Source organism: Myotis myotis, unplaced genomic scaffold (genome assembly GCF_014108235.1).
Source record: "Myotis myotis isolate mMyoMyo1 unplaced genomic scaffold, mMyoMyo1.p scaffold_m19_p_15, whole genome shotgun sequence".
Taxonomy (NCBI): Eukaryota; Metazoa; Chordata; class Mammalia; order Chiroptera; family Vespertilionidae; genus Myotis; species Myotis myotis.
Window position 1 is genome coordinate 28,122,668 of NW_023416319.1, and position 24,546 is coordinate 28,147,213.

Genomic DNA, 24,546 nt, shown 5'->3' on the forward strand with positions numbered 1-24,546 from the left:
GTTGTGACCCAAGCATAACATTATTTTTGTTGCTACTTCATAACTGTAATGTTGCTACTGCTATGAATCATAATGTAAATATCTGATATGCAGGTTGGTCTTAGGCGACCCCTGTGAAAGGGTCATTCGATCGCCAAGGGGGTCGAGACCCACAGGTTGAGAACCGCTGCATTAAATGAATACACCATGATGAATCTACCCTACTGTTGCTAGGCATCTGGGTTGCTGGTTGTTATGCACATTATTGTGCATTTTATTTATTTGATGAATATTTGCAGGTATTCCTGCTGGTTATAGCTCTCAAGACGTTTTTTAGATTTTTAAGTGGAAGTGCTTTGGGGAAGAATATATTATTCAACTGCCCCTTCTTTACAAATGCAGTGTGTAAAGGTTTTGGCATTTTTTATTTTTATTTTTATTTTTATTTTTAGAAGGGTAGAGTGCATTTTCAGGAACCAGTGTGCCACAACAGAATTCTGAGGATTTTGTATCTTAATCAATACACTCACCAGTGGCTCTGAGAAACCAGCAGCTTAGACTCATATATATGGCAGGAACTGTACTTCTTTCTGCTTGCAGAAGTCCCCACCCCGCCTGTAATTAGACTCAGTTGCTGCAGTGTCCATAGATAATGCCAGTCATTGGGGCAGAACCCGGGATCTCGTCATCTATTTATTCTCAGAGAGTCGCTAGCTTTTGATAACAGCCTAGGAAAATGACCTCAATATTTATGTGTATGTTAAATATATATTTAATAAAGCCCTAACTTGCCAATTGGAAAAAGAGGAAATTGGGCAGGACTGTAGGTGAGCAAAGGACAAAGAATAGCCCATATTTCTGTATCATGATCAAACTCTCTGGTATGAGATTTTTTTTTTTTTCATCTTGCATCATAAGGTCTGGGCAAATGTTATGGCCTTTCTTGTGAGTTGACTAAAGAAGAAAGTAGAGAGAATTAAAGATCAAGGAGAGGGCTTTTGTGCTCACTGTTGGCACAGTTAGCTATAACAATTTGCTAAGATACTCATTCGAAAACAAAGAGCTGAGTGCATTCATGAAGAAATGGGTCTTGCTTTCTCAGCATGTTCTCAAATTTGGCTTAAGAACAACCTAGCGAATATAAAGGGCAACACCTATGCAGCCAGCTTCACACGCTGATCTTGACCTTCTGATGCTCTGCCAGCAACTGGCATGAGAAGCCACTGATAGGGAGGGCCTGGGAAGGCTTCTGGCAAAAGCAAGTAGATTATATGTACATTTCACTGTTCACTTGAGGGAATAATTACATGTGTGGCAGTCACACATTTTGAATTGTCAAATGTGGCTGGGATTAGAAATTTTAAAATAATAGATTAAGCCCCAACCGGTTTGGCTCAGTGGATAGAGCGTAAGCCTGTGGACTGAAGGGTCCCAGGTTCGATTCCAGTCAAGGGCATGTACCTTAGTTGCGGGCACATCCCCAGTAGGGAGTGTGCAGAAGGCAGCTGATCAATGTTTCTCTCTCATCGATGTTTCTAACTCTCTTCCTCTCTCTAAAAAATCAATAAAATATATATTTTTAAAAAATAGATTAAATCAATCGAAGTGGAAAAACTCTTAGGACACACCACCACCACCACCATCTCCATCCTAAATCTCCTAGAATCTGGATCTCTGGGGATGAGGCCCAGGTTGTTACACAGATTGCATTGTTTTCTAGGAAGAGGTGACATTGCATAAGAAAAGGGTTTCATGGATTGTATTTGTTTCACATTCACCAGAAAAGAGGCCATATAATGGATAAATGTCTTGTTTGGAGGCAGCTTATTCAAGCAGCAGACACAAGAGCCTTAGAGCTCCAGAAAATGGATCCAGGTGTGTCTAGTATGGTCAGGTCCGATACAGTGACTAGATGAGATGTTTCACACTGCTCAGGAGCTGCAGGCTGACCACGGTCATTGTCTTAGAATAAAATGTACTCATGATTTGTGGGATGAGTGTGGTGAACTAGTAATCTAAATATTCTCCTAATTCTTCGGCCTGATTTTTATAATACATTCATTTATCGGTATTTATGAATATTAACAAGTATTTATTGAGCACGTGGTACTGGGCCAACTATTACTCTAGATTTTGGAAATACAATGCTGAAGATAAGGTTACTGCTATTTAGATTTTAGTCTTCCCTCATATTCAACTATTGTTTCTTACAAATGTCTTTCTTCTTCCCTGGCCAGTTCTCTCAGTGGTTAGAATGACGGCCCACAGACCAAAGAGTCACAGGTTCAATCCCTAGTCCTGGTTGAGGAATGTGTGGGAGGCAACCAATCTGTCTATCTCTCACATTGATATTTCTCCCTCCCTCCTTCACTCTCTCTAAAAACCAATGGAAAAAAAAATCTTCAGGAGAGGATTAACAAAAAACAAAAAAGTGTTTTGTTGCTGTATATCTGTGAAAATCTATCTTATTAAGTTGTAAGTGTATTTTATGTGCAGTTCTGAGGCAGTAGTCTCTGCACGAGGCCCTGTTTTACAGGCAGAGTGCCTAAGCAGTGACCTATCGATTTTGTCTTTATCTTTTCTTGTCTTTTTCCTACTGGCTAGCATTGCTAAATGTCTGACTCTCATAAAAACAAGCCCTGGCTGGGTAGCTCAGTTGGTTAAACTGTCATCCCGCTATGTCAGGGTTGTGGGTTCAATCCTTGATCAGGGCACTACAAGAAGCAAGCAATGAATGCATACATAAGTGGAACAACAAATTGATATCTCTCTCTCTCTCAAAAAAAAAAAATCAATCAATCAATAAAACAAACAAACAAAAGCCATTCTCTATTAGTTCTCATGAAGATCTCACTTGCGAATTATTTTGAGCCTCCAAGGTATTTTCCACCTGGATTCCTGTAATTTTTTTTAACATAATTGGTCTCTTTTTGAAAAATTTTTCTCAAATGTATTTCCTTTTTTTCCACTTCCCTCCCTAAAGCTCTTGAGTTTATCCCTAAATCTTTCAGCACAAAGATCAAATTCTTAAACATATCTCTCAAAGCACTGAGAATCTAGGCCCTACCTTATCTCCTACTACTTCATACTCCCCTCCTCACCAAACCAAACAATTTTCTTAGCTCTGTGAGAATACTATGCTAGGGCATTTTCCTGGGTTGCAGGTTCATTCCAAGGTCTCGGCTCATACAAATCCTCTGCCCAGAATGGCTCTTCACTAACTCCTCTTGGTCTTCAAAACCAAGTTCTGTTCCAGAAAACCCCTCTAATCGCTTACAGATTCAGATGCTTTACTTGAGCTGCTACAGCACAACAATGCTGGAGTACTCTGCACTGCCTCCTATTGGGGGTTCTCCTTTCTGGACTGTCTACCCTCCTCCAGAGCAAAGCAATGCTCAGAATACCTGGGATGAAGTAGACACTGAACAAATGAGCAGTTAATGGTGGCAGGGTCCTTTCCAGTTGCTCTGAATCGTTATTGTCTGCCACGTGGTGGGCATTAGATAAGCGCTCACTAAAAGAATAAATGAATACAATGAGCTAGTTACACTTGTATTTCTTGTCTTCTGAGTACTACATATTATACAAGAATCTATTAAAAATGAAATGGTACATTTCTTTAAGTACATGGGCACTAGCACTGGACTGGGAGTTTTAATGATTCTGTTAATACTGCAAATTAGTGATGGAAATAACTAGTCAGTTGATTCACCTATGATTTTGAACCAGGACCTCAAGTGACATCCAGCCATAAAATAACTTCTATCCTCTATGTGCTACCCAATATATTAGCCACTAGCCACATATGGCAGCTAATCAATTAATTAAATAAAAGTGAATAGATCTTAAAATTTAGCCACAATTTGTTTTCAATAGCCACATGCAGTTAGTGGCTGCCATATTGAAAGTATGGATATAGAATATTCTATTTAAACCAATTTTGTAGTAACCGGCTTATAAAATGGAAAATTGCCCATTTTGCTTTTATATTTTATAAGTAAAATTTTGAACAGAAATACAGTAGTTATAAGTAAATACTCTCCAAAACATGATGAATAGTCTTACAGAAATCTCTTTATAAAAACCAAAAAGTGTTAGCTAAATTAATATCAAGTGAATGTAAAAAAATGATACTCATTGCCTGGCTCGTATGGTTCAGTGGTTGAGCATCGACCTATGAACCAGGAGGTCATGGTATGTCCCGATCAGGGACATGCCTGGGTTGCCAACTTGATCCTTGGTAGGCAGCCAATTGATTTTCTCTCCTCATTGATGCTTCTATCTCTCTATCCCTTCCTCTCTCTGAAATCAATAAAAACATTTTAAAAATGCTACTCATTGAGTTCCTGAATAAAGCTTGCATTCCACGCCCCCCACCCAAAAAATTCTGTAACTTTAAATTTTAATGTAATTCAGTATTGTAGTAATTTTCTTAAGTCAGACTCAGAAACACTAGACAGGTGTAAAACACAAAATACTAGATGAAGATTAATTAAATCATATTTTGGTGCATTTATTCTGAAACTTTTAGTTGGTACTCTAGCTTGGCGTGCAGCATCTTTGAAAGCATGAAAGGCTAAGCTGTGCATGAATATTTCATAAAACAAACATTTAAGATACCATGGGTCCTATATATAACATCACAACAAATCGCACAAGTCTTTTTTGTGTGGTTATTAAAGTTTGCTTTAGATAAAAGGAAACACGTTTTGAAAATCTGTCCTCTATTGTACTAGATAAAGCCCTCAGGAATTGAAATATACAAGCCAGAAAAGTTCAAGCTAGATAAAACTTTGATTCCATTTCAGAGGATTCAGGGAGTTTGCAGTCTCTTGGGTCAAACAGAATCGGCCGTTAGAGAGTTTTTTCCAACAGAAGATTGCCTTCACCATTGTGAACTTTGTATTATATTTCTTCTTGTACAAAATGCAGCTTTACTACATAAGGATATATAAGGTACAGGAGAGGGGTGGCAGTTTTCTTTCCCTGCCTAAATCTATGCTCTCTTTACAGATTCTATCTTAAAACGCCTCCTTCTCTGGTCACTGACTTCTCTTGGAGGTTCTTTCTTTCCTATGAGGTGCAGGTCCTCGTAGCTGAGCAGATTCTAATCATCCTCTATGTCTTGCTTTCAGCGTGCACAGAGCAATAAACAGCTGGCTCATGTAATCATATTGCTCTTATGGCTTCTATTTCCACAGTTTTACTTTATTTTTATTTTATTTTATTGATTTTAGAGAGGAAGGAAGAGGGAGAGAGAGATAGAAACATCAATGGTGAGAGAGAACCCTTGATCAGCTACTTCCTGCATGCCCCCTACTGGGGATCAAACCTGCAACCCGGCCATGTGTCCTTGGCCGGAATCAAACCTGGGACCCTTCAGTCCGCAGACTGACACTCTATCTACTGAGCCAAACCAGCGAGGGCCACAGCTTTATTTTTTCAGGAATAATAGCAATATCTAGTACATATCACATATCGAGAGCTTACTATGTATCAACGTGGTGCAAAGTGCTTTATCAAACAATGCTGTCCCTTACCCTGGGACAGTGATGGCGAACCTATGACACGCGTGTCAGAGGTGACATGCGAACTCATTTTTTTGGTTGATTTTTCTTTGTTAAATGGATTTTAAATATATAAAATAAATATCAAAAATATACATCTTTGTTTTACTATGGTTGCAAATATCAAAAAATGTCTATATGTGACACGGCACCAGAGTTAAGTTAGGGTTTTTCAAAATGCTGACACGCCGAGCTCAAAAGGTTCGCCATCACTGCCCTAGGAGATAGTTGGCTCAGTGTACAGATTGTGAAAGTGACACCTAGAAATGGGTCCCACCGGTAGTACTACTAGAGTCAGAATTTGAACACTGGCAGACTGAGCTCTTTATTACAACACTGCCTTTCTCCCCGGGAGAAGCACCCTCTTTTCCCTTCAGGTTCAACCAATGTCTTCAGAGCGCAGGGGAGAAAACAGTTTTCCTGGGCTCTCCTAGGCTCCCTGGCTGAGTCTGAAAATTAAACTGACAGAGACAGATTAATGGGAAGGAGGCATAACCAAATTTATTTCATGTAAGTTTTGCACCACACAGGAGCCTTCACAAGGAAAGGAAGACCTGAGGAAACAGGCCTGAGTACTTCTATTCTGTTTGATGAAGAGGGCACAATGGGGGAGGAGCATCATAGGTTAAGGAGTGCAGGGTAATTGTAGTGAACTGGGAAAACTTAGCAAGATCTGTTTACCAAGATTCTTTGGGGCATTCCTTTACCTTCAGAGATAAGAATGTTCCTTTCTGTTTCAGGGGAGATTGGCAGGAGACAGTCAAGAGTGACCTTCCCGCTTCTGCTATTTTATTTCCCCCAAACTTCTTCAGCTTAAAGTATTCAGTATGCCAAGGGGAATAGTGTCCTGAACCCCACTGATTATATATAATATATATATATATATATATATATATATATATATATATATATATATATATCATGAAAAGTATTACCTTCTATTTCTAAAGGGTATTAGAATATATTTGAAAACCCTCACTTCTATGACTGCAATCGACTCCTCCTACTTCAGGTCAGTTCTTATATCACAAAAGAACAAATGTCTTCCATGTTTTAGAGACTTTGTCATCTGATTATCTGCTTAGAAACTTTGAATTCACAAACCATGTTATTTACAATAAGTAGATCACAGGGAACAGACATTTCTTCAAAGAAGATATACAAAATGCCAAAGATGCTGCATAGCATCAGCCACCAAGGAAATTCAAATCAAAAGCACAAAGAGATACCAGTTCACATACACACACACACACACACACGTGGATATAATCAAGAAGAAGTTAACAAGAAATTGACAAAGATATGGAGAAACTGGACCCTCATTCATTGTTATGGGAACGTGAAATGGTGCAGTCACTTTGGGAAATAGTTCTTCTAAAGGTAAACATAGTTATCATATGCAATTCCTCTCCAAGAGAAATGAAACATAAAGGCACACAAAATCTGGCACACAGATGTTAATAGCACCATTCATAATAGCCAAAAAGTGAAATAATACAAATATCCATCAACTAGTGAATGGATAAAGTTCTATATCCATACAATGTAATATTATTTGGCAATACAGAGGAATAAAATACTGCAGTATATGAATCGTAAAAAACATGCTAAGTGAAAGAAGCTATTCACACACACACACAAATATTGTATTATTCACCTTATATGGAATATCCATAATATCTATAGGGACAGAAAGCAGATCAGTGGTTGCCTAGGGCCAAATGGGGAGGGAAGAGAGTGGGGAGTAAATGCTAATGAGTACAGGGTTTCTTTTGTGGGTGATGAATATGTTCTAAATTTAGGTTGTATTAACGGTGCACAACTCTGAGTATGCTAAAAAAAAAACACTGAATCATATACTTAAAATGGCTAAATTTTATAATATATATATTATATCCTATCTAATAAAAGAGAATCATGGTAATTAGCATACGTCTGCTACCCTTCCCATTGGTTAATCAGCAAGATATGCAAATTAACTGCCAACCAAGATGGCGGCCGGCAGCCAGGCAGCTTGAAGCTAGCATGAGCCTTGCTTGCTTCAGTGACAGAAGACTCCAACGTTCCCCGCCTGCCTTGCCGGCCTCTGAGCCTGCAGTTTGAAACATTGTTACAAATATAGAAGCTAAACAAACCCCCAGAAACCTGCTCTCAGCCAGCCAGGATCTCAGAGCTGGAGTTGATACAGTGTTTTGATTATAGCCCTAGCTGGTTTGGCTCAGCAGTGTTTTGATTATAGAACACAAACAAACCAGATACCTGCTTTCAGCAGCAGAGGCCACAGAGCTGGAGCCAGAGCTAAAGCTGGCCCAGAATAAAAAAAAAAAAAAAAGCAAAAAAGGAGCGGTTGGGAGCTTCAGTCACCCGCCAGCCTGAAAACAGCCCTCAGCCCCTCACCCAGACTGGCCAGGCACCCCAGTGGGGACCCCCACCCTGAAGGGTGTGTGACCAGCTGCAAACAGCCATCATCCCCTCACCCAGTCTGGCCAGGCACCCCAGTGGGGACCCCCACCCTGATCCAGGACACCCTTCAGGGCAAACCAGCCAGCCCCCACCTGTGCACCAGGCCTCTATCGTATATAGTAAAAGGGTAATATGCCTCCCAGCACCGGGATCAGTGGAGCCGCGAGGCCTCCCAGTACCGGGATCAGCGGAGCCGAGAGGCCTCCTGGCACCAGGATGAGTGTGACAGGGGGCAGCGCCCAAAACCCCTGATCACCCTGCAGCTCTGTGTGTGACAGGGGGCGGGGCCACAACCTCCCTATCCGCCCTGCTCTGTTCGTGACAGGGGAAGGCACCCCAACCCCCTGATCAGCCCTGCTCTGTGCCTGATAGGGGGGAGCTCCCCAACCCCCTGATCGCCCTGCGGCTCTGTGTGTGACAGGGTGCAGCGCCCCAACCACCCCTACCCCACCCCCCCACGGGCCCTGCTCTGTGTGTGATGGGGTAGAACCATAACCTCCCCATTGGCCCTGCCCTGAGTGTGACAGTGGCGGCGCCCCAACCCCCTGATCGGCCCTGCTCTGTGGGTGATAGAGGGCGGCGCCCCAACCCCCTGATTGGCCCTGCTCTGTGCGTGACAGGGCAGCGCACCAACCCCGATTGGCCCTACTCTGTGCGTGACAGGGTGTGGCACCGCAACCTCCCCATCGACCCTGCCTTGAGAGTGACAGCGGGCAGTGCCCCAAACCCCCAATCGGCCCTACCCTGAGCGTGACTGAAGGTGGCATCGCAACCTCCCGATCCGCCTTGCTCTGTGCATGACAGGGGGCAGCGCCTTAACTCCCCAATCGGCCCTGCTCTGAGCCCGACCAGGGGCTGCACCTGGGGATTGGGCCTGCCCTCTGTCACCCGGGAGCAGGCCTAAGCCAGCAGGTCGTTATCTCCCGAGGGGTCCCAGACTGCAAGAGGGCACATGCCGGGCTGAGGGACGCCCCCCGCCCCCCCCCCCCGCGAGTGCACAAATTTTTGTGCACCGGGCCTCTAGTATTAATATAAATGCAAAAATAGGTCGCAGGAAAAATAGGTCACATGATCATTTAAATTAGCTGTTAACCAGAATTATACAGAACAACATATTTAGTTTTATAGATTTTTTAAAAATTGATTTGAGAGAGAGAGAGAAAAAGAGAAGGACCAATCTGTTGCCTCCAAAATGCACCCCTACCTGTACCGGGGATGGGACCCAAAATCTATGTGCTCTGATGGGGAATTAAACCCTCCACCTTTTGGTGTACAGGATGAGGCTCCAAGTCACTGAGCCACATTTGCCAGGGTGAGGATCCTATAGAATTCTTATAATCTATTGTTATTCCATATAAATATTTCCATTTAAGTGTGTTGTCTTTTTCTCTCTAGTCTACTATATCCTCCATTTAGTTGGTTCATGGAAGAAAAAGAAAATTTTAAGGACAAAAGATTGATTTTATACATCTTTCACTGTTGCCTACACATCACCTCTCTATAGACCTGTGATGAACTTCCTCATTCAGTGGAAATGAAGCCTGATGTCCCTTTACATCCAGTCCTCAGTGTGGAACTGTTCTACTGTCTCCTTCTTAAAGCAGAATGATATAATGGGGAGAGTAAGGGCTTGGGAGTCAGACAAACAGATTTGATGGTGCTTCTACATCCTACAAGCTAGGTGGCTCAGGGCAGACTAGTTAACTTCTATGAGCATATTTCTTCATACCGCTTTCAGACTTCAGTGAAATTCAAGATGATGTATGTCAAGTACCTGGCATTCAGTAGGTTCTTGATAAATGCTTTTTACATGTTAACTGTGACCCAGCCTTTCAGAAGAGTGCACAGACCTTATCTTTGAAACTGTATTAGTTCTGGAGCACTGGAAATATCCTTGCTACCACTGCCCTCTCTCAAAAGCAGGTATCTCCCAGATCCCTAGGCTTGTGGCTAATGTCAGAAATTCCACTATTGTTGGGGTCCAACCCCATCAGGTCCAGGGATTTCCAAAGGTGTGGACAGAGTCGGCGAAAAAGAAATGACACGGAGACAGCGTTCAGTTGATCAGCATAGCGAGGTTCTCCCGCCAGGTTCTGGTTTTTTTTTTCTCCTGTTACATCTGTATTTATACCAGTTGATTTTAATCCTATCCATTCTATTCCAAAGGTTAGGGCATTTATTATCTCCATTCCAAGGTCACTACTCTATTGTTCTGTTAAGCTACAAGGAAGTAACTGAAGGAGATTATCCTAAGTAAAGATTATGTAGCTTAAGCATGATTGTTCATAGTTAAAGTGATTAATTACCCGCCTGGCACTTAGTTAAGGGGTTTTATTCCCTTCCTTAGTCCTGTTAATGCCTAACTCCAGGGGAAAATCCCCACCTGGGGAAACAACCTTTCTCAGAGAGGTGACCTTGGTTAAAACACAGCACTAAGAAGGGGAGCAAACATATTAAGAACAGTATGCCATATACCCCAGGTCCCTTGAAACATATGCTGTGCAGATGTTTCTTCCCTGCAGCGACTGTGTCAAGCATCAAGGATGGACTGGCTTCTGGCACACTATGATAGGCATCTTCCAGCAATTCAAAACATTTGGTCACTGTGTAAATAAAAATGCCTTTTAGAGTAAAAATGTTTTAAACAATTATAATTTATGTCTATATCAATGCAAGTGGTCCCCCCCCCCACCCTTTTCCTTATCAAAACAAAAGGCTTTAGTGGTATGGCAGGTAAGACCCAAAAGACACACTGGGTGACTGAAGATGAGCAGGAGAGAGTGCTACTTGCTTGAGTTGGCAGCCATGATCATGTACATGGGTCAGGTCTGTGGTTTTGGGGGACTTAGTGAGAAAAAAAAATTTAAGCTGTCTCCCCCCTCCCCCCTTTTTTTTCCTCTCTCCCCGTGAAGAGTACATTTGTGCACAACCACCACTTTCCAGCTCTGATCATTTGCAAAACTTCAGCAGTGTTGGCCCTGATAGGATGTCAGTTCCACAACCCTGCCCTGGCTGGCTCTGGCTGTGTCACTGGCCAGCTCATCTATCTTCCCTCTCCTTGAGAGCAAGGCTGGGTGAAAGAGTTCAGACAGGAGATGAAGAAAAGCCTCTTTTCTCCACTTCCCAAGATTATCCAGCTCTATTCCTCAGGAGGGGCAGTTTTAGGACCCTTTTCAAACCAAGACTATTACTGTTCAAGACTCAACTATTTTGCATATCCCAGCAGAAGCACTTGCTAGAGAGGAAATTGCTAAATTGAGTTTATCTGAAAACAGTGGCAACAAAATCCCTATCAATCAATGATTCTATAAAACATCTCATTTCCACTTCACAAAATATTCTAATTAAGCAAGTTTTGTTTCCCCTCTATACAAACAAAGACCCAAATTAAGAACTATAATACAAGCGTCTGAATACACGTGACAACGAGAGGTTCCCATGTTCTAAAGTCACCTTCACAGCCTCACAATGAGGCATTAACATCACCATTTGAAAGGCCTTGATTGGATACAAATTGTTTGCTAGAAACGTTTAATCACTAAAATTTTTTCTAATGGGAAGAAAATCCTATTTTGCTTAATTTACAAATGTTGATTTGGTTAATCTGTACCCTTAATTAGGATCAGGTTCAAATACAAAGTTTTAAGGCAGAAATTGCAGTTATAGAGTTTTTTACCATTTCCAATAAATCTACTGAAAATAACAGAACAAATGCTGGGCAGATACTGTTAACTGTTCCTGTTATACCAGTTCCTTCTTTTTGGAGTATAGGGATATTTAGATAAGGTAAGGTTAAAAAAATATTTAGCAGCAGAATTCTATTGAGGATTTACTTCTCAAGGAAGCATTATGCTAAGTAGATGGTTTGGGGAGTTCTGCTGTTTGTCTACTAAATGATAAGATGTGTGAGGTTATCTAGGAAATATTTCAGGATCATGGATAGAGACATTTACAAAGGGAAGTATAGTACCCCAGTATGAAGTCAGTAACATTCTTGACTGGATAGTAATATATTTTAGCAAGATGATGATAAGATTTGTGGATTGGAAAACAATTAAGGTTTGCTTTTGTTTCTTAAAGTAACTAATGCAGTTTATCTGAAAACAGTGGCAACAAAATCCCTATCAATCATTGATTCTATAAATCATCTCATTTCCGCTTCACAAAATATTCTAATTAAGCAAGTTTTTTTTTTTTAATTGATCTATAGATAAAAACTACTCAGCAAGGCGAGTAACCATTTATTTCAGCTCCTTAATCTCTTAGAGCCATATCCTGGACAGTGTTCAGGAAGAGGGTTAATTTCATTATTTCACTTCATCCATGGTATTAGAGAAACAAGGCATGATTACCAATTTAGATGAAAAGTGTGGCTGGCAGCCAAATCCAGTCCCTAGATTCCGTATTTTTGCTTTAGTTCTTCTACTTTGCTGATATAAGCTTCCATGGCATCTTCCCTGGCAGTTCCTTTCAGCGCATTCCATGCATCCCACTTGGCCCTGCCTTTGAGGTCCATCATCCCGGGCTGTTCTTTATCTATGTCACCCACAGTTGCTTGTTTGTAGCGGCTGTAGATGAACAGCATCTCATCGTCTGCTGGCTTGCTCTGGAGGTGCTTAACTTCCTCAGCAGCTTTGTCAAACTCAGCCTGAGACATGGCGATGGGGTTGGTTACTTGCAAGGAGCTCACGGAGGCAGGGATGAGCAGGAAGAAGTAGCCAAAACAATTCAGGTTTTCTGAGGTAATTTTTACAGCTTGGCTGAAACAATTTTTGACGTGAGATAATGTGTAATGAGTATAAATGTATTACTTATAATCAATTTGACATAGCTTCCTCTCCACCCCTGAAAAAAAAAAAGTTCACACATATAGACTAACTGCAAACTCAGGTGATTTCCCCAAACAACAGAAATGTCAACTATGGTGTTTTCTGTTAGGTTTCCCACTAAGCCTAATGTTCATTAAATTATCTGTGAAGGAACAGGATTTTTGTTTGTTTTCTCATTTTTCCATATGGTTTCTAATAGAGGGTCTGTCTCCTTTATTTACTTCAGATAGGTAGAGATTTGTTTCCCCTGGGGCCTCAGCATGCACTTCTAGGTCCACAGTGAACCTTCTTTGACCATGACCAAGGGGACAGAAGTGGGGTGGAGGGGATCAATGGGGAAAAAGAGGGGGATATCTGTAATACTTTAAACAATAAAGATAAATTTTTAAAAAGAATACAAAAGCAAGTTACTCCTAAAAAAAGAAATATATATGAAATATACTAGCATGTTGTCTAATATACCGTTTAATATTAAATTTTTCTATTTAATAGAAATAATTTCCACCGAAACTGGTTTGGCTCAGTGGATAGAGCGTCGGCCTGCGGACTGAAAGGTCCCAGGTTCGATTCCGGTCAAGGGCATGTACCTTGGTTGCGGGCACATCCCCAGTAGGAGATGTGCAGGAGGCAGCTGATCGGTATTTCTCTCTCATCGATGTTTCTAACTCTCTATCTCCCTTCCTCTCTGTAAAACATCAATAAAATACATTTAAAAAAAAAAAAGAAATAATTTCCTTAAAATAAATCATTCTTGACTAATGAGGATTCTTTTTTATTTATTTTTATTGATTTCAGAGAGGAAGGGAGAGATAGAAACATCAATGATGAGAGAGAATCATTGATTGGCTGCCTCCTGCACACCCCCTACTGGAGATAGAGCCCACAAGCCAGGCATGGGCCCTTGACCAGAATCGAACCCGGGACCCTTCAGTCCGCAGGCCGACACTATTCACTGAGCCAAGCCAGCAGGGATTGACTATTGAGCATTCTTGACAAGGGACTGATGAGAAAAGCAAAGCTCCAACCAGAAGTCTGTCTAGAGATTAGCTGACAATGTAAAGCACTGAGAGGCTGACATATTCTTTTTGTGAGAAGACTGAGACGTAACTGATAGTTCTGTTTCTCTGCCACAGTAGGTTGTTGCACATAATTATCTGTAGACCTCATCAGATCTAAGAAAAAGGCCTGACACCCCATAGGAAATTAGGTTCCATGTGCTTAGTTAATGTCCCATCACAGCGTGGAAAAACAAAAGCTTTGCAAGCTGTGATTAAGGGCTTTTTTTCTTTTCTGCAATTAGAATTCTGACAAGTATAGTTGAAAAGTCACATATGATCTCACTTGAATTTGCCAGCCTTCACCTGAGATTCACATTGCTTTTTATCTCACTAAATACCCCAAAATAAGTAGTCCTGAGCCAAAGATATCAGCAGACATTAAAACACATTTTGATGTTACTAATAAAAGAGGGGAAGTACTAGATGATTAATCTGATAATTCCCTATTCCCAAGAAACATATACTGCTCAATAGGCACTTGCAAATCAGTGTTTCATCCACTATGTTCAACTATTGTTATTAGGAATTTGTGATTTCATTTGCAGTCTATCCAAATTTGGGAAATGCAGGATGCCAGGGGTTCTAACCATTATGTAGTAAAACTAATAGTAGCAGACACACACTGCTTGTATTTTTCACTATCAAAATGAATTAAGGCTCTATTCATTAATACTGGGGACAACCAGGCAGTGAATTAGGAAGAACCTATTAGGTTTACCAAAGTAAAGAAGATTGCTTCTATTATCTATTTCTGGCTTATTTTCTAATGCAAATAGTGGTTATAGTTCATTTGGTCTGTGTGCAATCTAAATCCCTTTTTCCCCTTTTTGGGAAAATTTATGTGCTCTTAATGGAGTTTTTTCCCCCCCAAGACTCTGATACAATGTTTTGTCCTTCGTTCTCACCTGTGATTTTTGCTACAGAAATAAATGACAGTGTACATTCAGAGTTCCCGGTCTATTAGAAGTGGCAATGGGGGGTAGAAAGTAAAATTTAACATAGTGCATTGCAATATGAAAGTGCTGTCAGTAATGAAGATACCCATAAGGTGATCCTGGGATACAAGGAAGAGTTCTCTGTGGGGAACATAAATAAAAGGAAAATCTAATGTCTGAGTATCCACCAAGATGTTGCTACTGATACCAACCACAGAATTTATTTCAGTTGTGGAACAATATAGATAATAAATCTAAGAGAGGGATTCCCATTCATTCCTACAATTTTAGTTCTTTTTCATTAAGAGAAAAAAAAAGTGTTCAGGCCCTGCGGATCTCTCAATAGACCACTTGAACAATGCAGTCATTAGAAATAAACGTCAGGTATTGTGCATTCTTTTTATTAAGTCTTCATTCAACAATGCAGACATTTTATTGCAACAAAGAACATAACATTTAATGGTTTTCATTTAGTCCTTCAAAGAAAGCTTTAAAGGAACTATAATTTCAAAGTGATCAAGCCAACTCTGTGAATTAGTGTACAGAACTATCACATGTAGAGTTATCCCCTTCAATCTAGGGGGAGCATATAGGATACACAGGAAAAGTAACAGTATAAACAACAGTAAAAAATGGGTAAGTGGAAACAGCATATGGATGAAAACTTTATACCCATTTAAGATGTATACACCTTGCAAAGGAAAAATAATTCAATTCCAAGTCTCAGTTCTCTCCTTGTATTAAATGACATTTCCCCCTCTGTAACTAGTATTAGTTTTTGTTGGTTTTTCTCCAGAGTTAAGAACACCTGGTTATTTGGGTGTTTATACTTCTGTTCACTAGTAGTCGATGCTATACTTTTATGTCCACATTCTCAAGGCTTCAAAATAAATTAGGTAGTAGCTCTGAAGGAAATGTGATAAGCTTCACCTTTCTACTGATTTTTAACTATGTCTCAGTGGTACCTATACTAGAACTAAGTGGCTTTATGCCTTATAAAAAGCAATGATTAATAACCACTAAGCAGAGAATTCAGGCTACAAGATTTTATCTACCTACCTGGGATTGGATTATTTTGATAAGATGGTGATACACAAATAGATTTTGATATAAGAAAACTAAAAGGTATGTTAAATATTGCTGAGACTAAGATTTTTAATTCCTGTTTCTGGTTGACCAGATGGAAGCATCTGCATATAAAAGCTAGAAGCAGAGTTTTACTGCATGAAGGAAGCCCTTTACCATTTATGAAAAGCCCAATGTGGTCTATAATTCACTCAGATAAACTGGTCCCTAGACACTGATTTTAGGGAAGGATGTGAGAGAATAACTCAGATTTAGATTTAGGGCCCAATGGTTACTGAGACATAGGAAGGTATGGAGAGAGATACTGAGTCTTGTCACAGGAGAGTTAAGTAAACTGGTTAATCCTAGAACTGTCCCAGTAAAGTATCATTTTCAAGCCAGGCCAGAATATCACTGGCCCCTGAAAGATGAGATAAATGAAACATCACACCAGATGCATTCTTTGATATTCAGGTAGCACAGCTTTAGAAAAAAACAATCCCAATACCACAAGTTTAGATTTATCCTGTTAATTCTAACATTTCTAAATAATTCCAAAACACTGAAAGAATGCTTAACTTAACACAACTTTCTATTGCCCCTAAAATAGGTTTTTGTATTCTGATTTACCAAAAAATGGATCTTACATTTTGGAGGTAAACTTGTTTTCTTATACAACCAAAATTCTTAAACTATCTTGGTAAATTATCTTTTTAACAGGTTATCTTTTCGTCTTCTGTAAAGATTTCACATTGCTTTATTTAATATTGTTTTTAAAAGAAGTTAACATATTGTACACACTTTTAGTATTGCTGCATATTATTTGTAATCTTATTTGGTATAGTATCCCTTTCAGAGTTATTTTTGTATAGTTACAGTGAATTAAAGTGAACAGACCCATTCTTCCCCCTCCCGATTAAAAATAAAAAGGAAAACAGGAAAAAAAAAAAAAAAAAAAAAAAAGACAAGAACAACAAAAGAGATTAGGTTCTGCCCTAATCATTCAACTGGGGGATGCAGTAGTCAGCTTTTTGCACCCATTCTCCATGCTAAAAAGAAAAAAGAAAAAGGAAAAAAAAACTTTCTGGGATTACTATGAAGTATTTCAAGAACCTCCAGTAGACTTCTGGATTTGTTCCTTTAAAATCAGGATACTCTGCCTTTGCTCAGGAGGCAGCATGGCAATTTGATCTGCAGTCAGTTGAAGAACCTGCATGATCAAAGCTGCCTTTTCTTGATCCTGTGGAGTTACTTGGCTCTGCCCAGGACTAAAACTGCTAGACTGGCCTCCACTTTGCTTGCTTGCCCCCTGTACGCCTGTTCCCTGCATGCCTGCCCCTTGCATGCCTCCTCCCTGCATGCTTGCTCCCTGCATGCTTGCTCCCTGCATGCCTGCTCCCTGCATACCTGCTCCCTGCATGCCTGCTCCCTGCATACCTGCTCCCTGCATACCTGGTCCCTGCATACCTGCTCCCTGCATACCTGGTCCTTGCATGCCTGCTCCCTGCATACCTGGTCCTTGCATGCCTGCTCCTTGCATGCCAGCTCCAGGATTTCCCACCCCTGAAATGCTTGGGACCTGCCTGGGTCCCTGTGGACCACCAGCCCCCATATTAATGGGACCAGGACCCTGGATTCCACTGGTCATAGGGCCTCTTGAACTGGGGCCAGGGCCCCGTATCTCCATTCCTCTTCCCTCCATGCCCCTGGCTTCCATTGCACAGGTCTCCATTCCTCTTCTCTCCATCACTCGTGCCTCCAAGACCTCAGTTTCCATGGCTCGGGTCTCCATCCCTCGAGAGTCTCTACTACCTCTACCATCCAGAGGCAGAACCCTTTGATCTATCATCGGTCCTCTGGGCTCTCCAATTAGCATTCTAGGATCCGTGATTGGCCCTCCCCTCATCTCATGTGAGGAAGGGCCACGGCCGTCATGACCAGGGGCATGGTGCATGGGGGGGCCCTGATGAGGTGGCCCAAGATAGCCCCTGGGCTCCACTTCTCCAGTGTGAGTGACTGAAAGCAAAGTCCCTCCACGCGGGTCATTTGGCGCATCTCCCAACAGCCCTCGAGGAGGTAGTCCACCAGCAGTCATGGGTCCACGTGGCATAGGAGCTCTAGGATCCGACATCTGCATCTGTCCCCGCTCCAAAGGCACAGGACCAACCACTGGCATTCCAACTTGGGGCTGCAGAGCTCCACCAGGAGTTAAAGAACCAGGTCCAGGAACTGCAGCTGGCATGGGCCCCGGGGCCGGAATTCCACCCTGGATAGGGGTCTGCATCAGAGGAGGGATGTCTTTCACAGGTCTTCTAGCCAAATGCTGGGGCTGAGGAGCTGGAGGGTTTTGCTGGTTCAGCAACACATTAGGTCCTGGGCAGAGCCCAGGGCCAGGGCCAGGGCCAGAGACAGGGCCAGAGACGGGGCCAGCGACGGGGCCAGCGACAGGACCAGCGACAGGACCAGACACAGGCTGAGATTTGCCTGGGATCAGCGGTGTAACGTGTATCTTGCGATGCAGAATTTTCAGAGCAATCTCTGGGTCCATGATTCTCATCACCACTTGCGCCTGCAACAGCGCATAAGCCAGTTGCGGGTTCTGAAGCAGCATGTTTCGCGCTTCCTGGTGGCTGTTTTGGACACAGAGCTTCATCTGCTTCATCAGCTCAAACATCTGCTCCGGGGGGAGACTAGCGACTGCTCGGGTAATTGACTCAGGGGCGTCCTCCGGGTCGATAGGGTCCCCATAGGGGGAGTCAATGATGGGGGCCGCAGGCCCCAAGCTCTTCAACTCCTCCTTGTTCTTTTCACTGGCCGCATTGTCCACCCGCAGCGCCCGGCCGCTGAACTCCCGCCCATTCAGGTTCCGCATGGCACTAAGCGCGGTCTCCTGGTCTTGGTACTCGCAGAAGCCATAACCCTTGGGTTTCCCCGTCTCTCTATCGTACACGAGCCGGAAACTGACAACGGAACCCACCTCCGAGAAAATGTCCTTCAACTGCTCCTCAGTGGCCTCATACGGGATGTTCCCCACGAACACGGAACGCAGCGACCGATCCATGGCCGGGTCTCTCACCGACAAACTCGACATGATTCCGGCCGTGCACACAGCGGCGAGCGGGATCCCGGCGAGTCGTCCTTCTCCGCCCCACACTTCCGCTGAGCAACGGAAGCGGCTCTAATTCCGGGTAGAAACCTCACCAGGGCGCCGAAGTCGTTCCGCCCGCCCGCAGAATCGGCACTTGCACGTTCCTCTAAACCACCTGATGCTTTCTGTCCCTGCGTCTACGCGGCTCTGCCAGCGACTTACGACCTAGAGTCCTAGACGCACGATTCCTTTCTCGTCTCTTACTGCGTAGACTCCCGGCGCGGCACCGCTCCTCGCCAGGAAAAGCTTGGTGCGCACTAACCACAGTAAAGATGGCCGCAGAGGCTTCACCATGGCAACAAGAGACACCGCCCCCGCCCTGACGTCAAGGGCCCGTCGGCTTCCGTTCGCCCGCGCGGGAAACCGCCGACCGAAAGCGTAGGGCTGCCTTTTCTTTATTCTGATAACAAGTGTTTCCGTAGAGCCGTTTCTGCTTGTCAGCTACGTGAAAGTGTAATCGTTTCTGAGCACATTTCGGATTTGCTCCTTAAACTACAAAAGGAATAGGAAAATATTTTTGGAAAATAGCTTCCCAGAAACACAAGCCGAAAGTGTGCGCGGCTTCATCCCCGCCCCCATCCGCTCCCGCCGCTGACCGCTGTGTCTCGGTGGTCGGCCCTTGCAAGTTTTTCTATGTGCATGCAGGCTGCAGTTGAGCTATTCATAATATTATTTTTTTCTTTAACCGATAATAATATTAATGATGAATAATAAATAACGTTTATGGCTGCAGCTGCAGAGTATGAATTAAATTGAGCAATTCTTACTAGTATATTGTAGGCGTTTATATTGGTTCTGATTGTTATAAACTGATGCAATAATTTCACCTCTACTATGAAGCGAAGAGCAAACTGTAGTTATTTCAGTCTGTTGCGAGTTTTGATGGCAGAAATTGTGTATATTTGTGTGTGTTTTCCCCACCCCCATTTAACAAAACTGAAGCTTGTAGAGGGCTAGGTAATTTGCTGAGCAGCCAGTAAATGGCAAAGCCAAAATTTCTACACAGGTATGGTTTATTATAGCTCCGAAGCTGCGCTGCCCCTTACGGTAGCCACTAGCCACCTGTAGCTATTTGATTACTTCCAATATGGCTAGTTTGAGAAATTTGAACTTTTAATTTTATTTATTTATTATTAATGTAAACATCAAAACCAAAACATAGTTAGGCCACTGGAATTTTTTTTAGTATGTTTGAAACAACTTAGGTATAGTATCTACTTTTGCAATGATAAGTTACATTTCATCTAAATAAAAATCAAGTACATCCAGTTAAAATTTAACATTCTAATTGAGATGTGCTATATATGTAAAACACAAGCAATATTTTGAAGAGAATATTTTGAGATGTAAAATCTCATTAACTTTATATTGTTTACATGTTGAAGGGATATTTTAATATGTAAGGTTAAACAAAATACGATTTAACATTAATATCACTTATTTCAGTTTTTAAAATGTGGTTCATTAGGAAAATTTAAATTACATATGTGAGTTATACGTCTATGAACTGCACTGCCCCAAAGCCTAAGACTTAATTCCTAAACAGGGAATCATTTTATTCCAATTATGCCTTTTTTAAAAGATTGATTTCAGAGAGGAAGGGAAAGGGAGAGATAGAAACATCAATGATGAGAGAGAATCATTGACTGGCTGCCTCCTGCGCTCCCCACACTAAGGATCGAGCCCACAACCTGGGGATGTGCCCTGACCTGGAATCAAACCGTGACCTCCGGGTTCATAGATCGACCCTCACCACTGAGCCACAACGGCAGGGCCCACATATGCCTTTTGAAGGAATTATGAAACTTTAAATTTCATCAAAAACTGTGTTATGTATCATAGGTGTATATCATATACAGTTTAATGTATAGATCTGAAATGAAAATGAAGGTTTAGCTACAAATAAGGCAAAGCCTTCATTTACCTTTAAATGTTTTAATTTTTCTTTAAAACAGACTTGGGCATAGCTATTTATTCATGATAAGTGATATCTGCAAGTGATAAAAGTGTTTATCACCTAATAAAATCTTCCCGCTCCATCAAAAGAAATAGAATAGTGACTGCTATCAGTGTTTTTCCCCCTGATTCTTTCATTGGATGTGGAGCAGGGGTGAAGGGAGTTAAGAAAAATATAATTTGGGAAAACTAAACACAAGTCTATTTGTCTTATTCCCATACTATCTCTTTAGAGAGTAGCCATGGCTTTTTTACACACATTCTGTCGACAACTTAGACATCGATTATGTGTGTAATTGTGTGTATGTTAAATGTAGTAACTATGAGGACGGTAATAGGCTATTGGAATAAATTAAAAAGATTTTAAAAGATTGCACTGCTTCTCTGGCAGTTTCTTCACTTGCTGCTGCTATTTATATCCCAGGGGGACTCACACTGGAGCAGGCATCAGAACCACCTGGAGCCATGGCTTAAGCAGATTGCTGGGTCTCTTCCCCTCTCCTGCCTGGTTCTGACTCAGTATTTCTGAGGTGAGAATGGAGAATTTGCTTTCCTAACAAGTTCACAAGAGATGCTGATGCCATTGGTCTGGGGACCCCACTTTAAGAATCATTGATCTAAACAGAAGGACTTGAAGTGTTTGATTTTTTTTTTTTTCATGTGTATCAGGCCAACCTAAATTTAGTACTCTCTGTTAAAAAGTATGAGATATTAGTGGTCTTAAAAAACTATAATACTTTTTAGTGCTGGTCAGTGTGTTCCGTGGTTAGAGGGTCAGCCCTCACACTAAAGGGTCATGTGTTTGATTCCTGGTCAAGGGCACATATACCTGAGTTGCAGGCTTCTTCCCCAGGCCTGGTCGGGGTGTGTGCAGGAGGCAACCAATCAATGTGTCTATCTCACATCGATGTTACTTCCCCCCCCCCCCCCCCCCCCGCCACACCTCCCTGACTCCCTTCCACTCTCTCTAAATCTCAATGGAAAAAATATTCCCAGGTGAAGATTAACAAAAAATTCATTGCTACTTTAATGCTGACCTAATACCACTAGTACTTGCTGACCCCACATTGAAGATATCCTGGGCTTAAACGATGGGTAAACAGGGTAGTTGAGGAGCTCTGGGAACATACAGGCAGGGAGAAGCATGACTATAAGATTGTGCTCTTGGTCATAGGTCTTCCGTGTTCTCTTTCAAACCGGAAGAATGGTTTGATATGACTCCATTCATAGAGGACCAGTGTGACCCAGCACATAGCTCAATGCTCAGGACACATAAATTGTTACTTATAATGAACTGAGTGGCCAAGAATTACCAAGCACTTTTAGAAACCAATGTACATTTCTGTTACCAGCATAGATCTAACCTGGAAGAAATTCCTTTTTTTTATGACTTTCTTTGTTCCCATAATGTTTTAACTTTAAATATTTATAGCATGACATACACTCTGAAGAAAAATGCACATGACATCTTACACATTCAGGGATCAATTCTTTCAATAAATCAAAATATCAACTGTGCTAAGAGTGATTTTTAAACAAATACAACAGGGCATATGGCCAAATGGGAGCTGTCCTTCAAAGTAATCACTTACAGAAACTAAACTGGCAGGCCTCCATTTTTCAAAATGATTCTTAAACTCCTACCCTGAAATTGTTTCAGGTCTCATTTCTAACTCAATGTATCCTTGTTTTCAACCAAGAATAGCATTATGCAACTAAATCACCTAACTTTCTGACCCGACTTGGCCAAAATATGATAGCAAATATTTCCACATATCAAGTCTTACATCAGAATGTAAAGATTCTATAGGCTTTGTGGGCATTAAAACATTATTCACCAGCCCTGGCTGGTGTTGCTCATTGGAGCATCATCGAGTACGCCAGAGAGTGGCAAGTTTCATTCCTGGTCAGAGCACATATCCAGGTTGGGGGGTGGGGGGGAGGGTGGTCAATCCCCAGTTGGGGCACATGCAGGAGATGGCCTATAGATATTTCTTTCTCACATTGATGTTTCTCTCTCTCCATCTCTCTCCTCTCTCCCTCTCTCTAAAATCAATTTAAAAAATTACCATAGATTAATGGATAGGTTCTAAAGATAGGTACTAAAAATATTTTTAGCTATTTCAGGCATTTTTGAAATAAGTGTATTCGACCTTCAAGGGATAGGTCAAAATCCACTCCTCCACAAAGTTCTCCTTAATCTCCCTCCTCCTTTCTCTAGATTGGAAGTTCGTTTCCTTTAGATATAAACCATTCCTTATCTGTACCTTTTAATGAGAGTAACTCCTCTAGCTTTTACTAGAATTGTGATTTTCTAAACTATAGCATCATTCAAGGAAGGAGCTGGAGTCCTCTTTGTTAATGAACAAAGTGCCTTATATTTGTTCTTTGATTCCGTAAATATTTATTCTAGTTTCTAGCAATACAACAGGGAAAAAGACAGACATTGCACTAAAACATAGGTTCTTTAAGTGTAGCTCCTGGACCAACATTATGAGCATCATATAGAAACATCTTAGAAATGCAAACTTTGGTGCCTGACTTCAAGCCTACTGCATCAGAAACTCTTGGGTGGTGGGAGTGATGTGTGTGTGCAAGTGTGTGCATGTGCTTCCTGAAATTTCTTTCAACAAGCCCCCAGGTGATTCTGATACAGGCTAAAGTTCAAGAACCACTGAACTAAAGGAAGATAATCATTTGTCTTCTTCACCATCATATCTTCAGCATCTAGGACAAAGCTTAGCAAGGGTGGGTACTCATTATATATTGAATCCATGATGGGAAGCGACTTAGGAGGTAGCTAATTCACAAACCCTTCATTTTACCCAAGAGGAAATCTGTGGCATTAAAGAACATGTCCCAATTCAGAATAGGGACCTGCTGCCAGAACCCTTGTCATTTTATTCCTAGGTCAGTGAGACTTGTTCCATGTTACTATTTGATAAAATAGATATGCAATATTAGAGACAGAGAAGAGTGGTAACGTCTAATCACCAGGAACATCTTCCTGATGAGGTTGGGATTAAAGGGATGGGTTATAATCAGATGTGCAGTAACAGAAGATGGGGAGAATAAGCCAAGAGCTAGAAATAGCCAAGACTTGAAATTGAAAACTGATGTTTTTAATACTCTCAGAGGAAACCAATAGAGAGTTGGTGAATAGTGGCGATCAAAGATAGTCTTTGGGGCAAATTACAACAAGGTCTTAAAGATCAGATTCATGAATCTAAGTTTGATCTGAGAGTCAGCAGACTTTCTTCTATCTTTCTGAAACATGGACCGAGAATAATAATGGCAGAGGTCTAAGAATAGTAATCTTAGATAGTTCTTTGCAATGATACCTGTTACACTTGGACTATTCTTTTTAATCTAATATATATAAAAGCGTAAGCGACCGTTCAACCGGTAGCTATGATGTGCACTGACCTCCAGGGGGAAGGCGCTCTGACCAGTAGGTTAGCTTGCTGCTGTGGTCCAGCTAATCAGTACATGGGGAGATGGGCTGGACACGCCCTGGAGCCCTCCTGTGGCCCCTCCCTGGCCCCG

At 41.7% G+C, this 24,546-nt stretch overlaps 3 protein-coding genes across 4 annotated transcripts in view; 1 reads left to right on the forward strand and 2 right to left on the reverse strand.

Annotated features, from left to right (window-relative positions):
• Window positions 1–24,546, forward strand: part of PRKG1 (protein kinase cGMP-dependent 1) — a 1,061,913-nt gene that overhangs the window by 609,127 nt on the left and 428,240 nt on the right. The gene's annotated exons all lie outside the window — the stretch shown is intronic.
• On the reverse strand, window positions 12,141–13,353 carry LOC118670012 (acyl-CoA-binding protein-like). The gene has a single exon (XM_036336763.1). The coding sequence runs from the start codon at window positions 12,664–12,666 to the stop codon at window positions 12,403–12,405; it is 264 nt and encodes an 87-aa protein (XP_036192656.1). The 5' UTR covers window positions 12,667–13,353; the 3' UTR covers window positions 12,141–12,402.
• On the reverse strand, window positions 15,212–19,252 carry CSTF2T (cleavage stimulation factor subunit 2 tau variant). Its single transcript, XM_036336762.1, has one exon. The coding sequence runs from the start codon at window positions 18,985–18,987 to the stop codon at window positions 17,002–17,004; it is 1,986 nt and encodes a 661-aa protein (XP_036192655.1). The 5' UTR covers window positions 18,988–19,252; the 3' UTR covers window positions 15,212–17,001.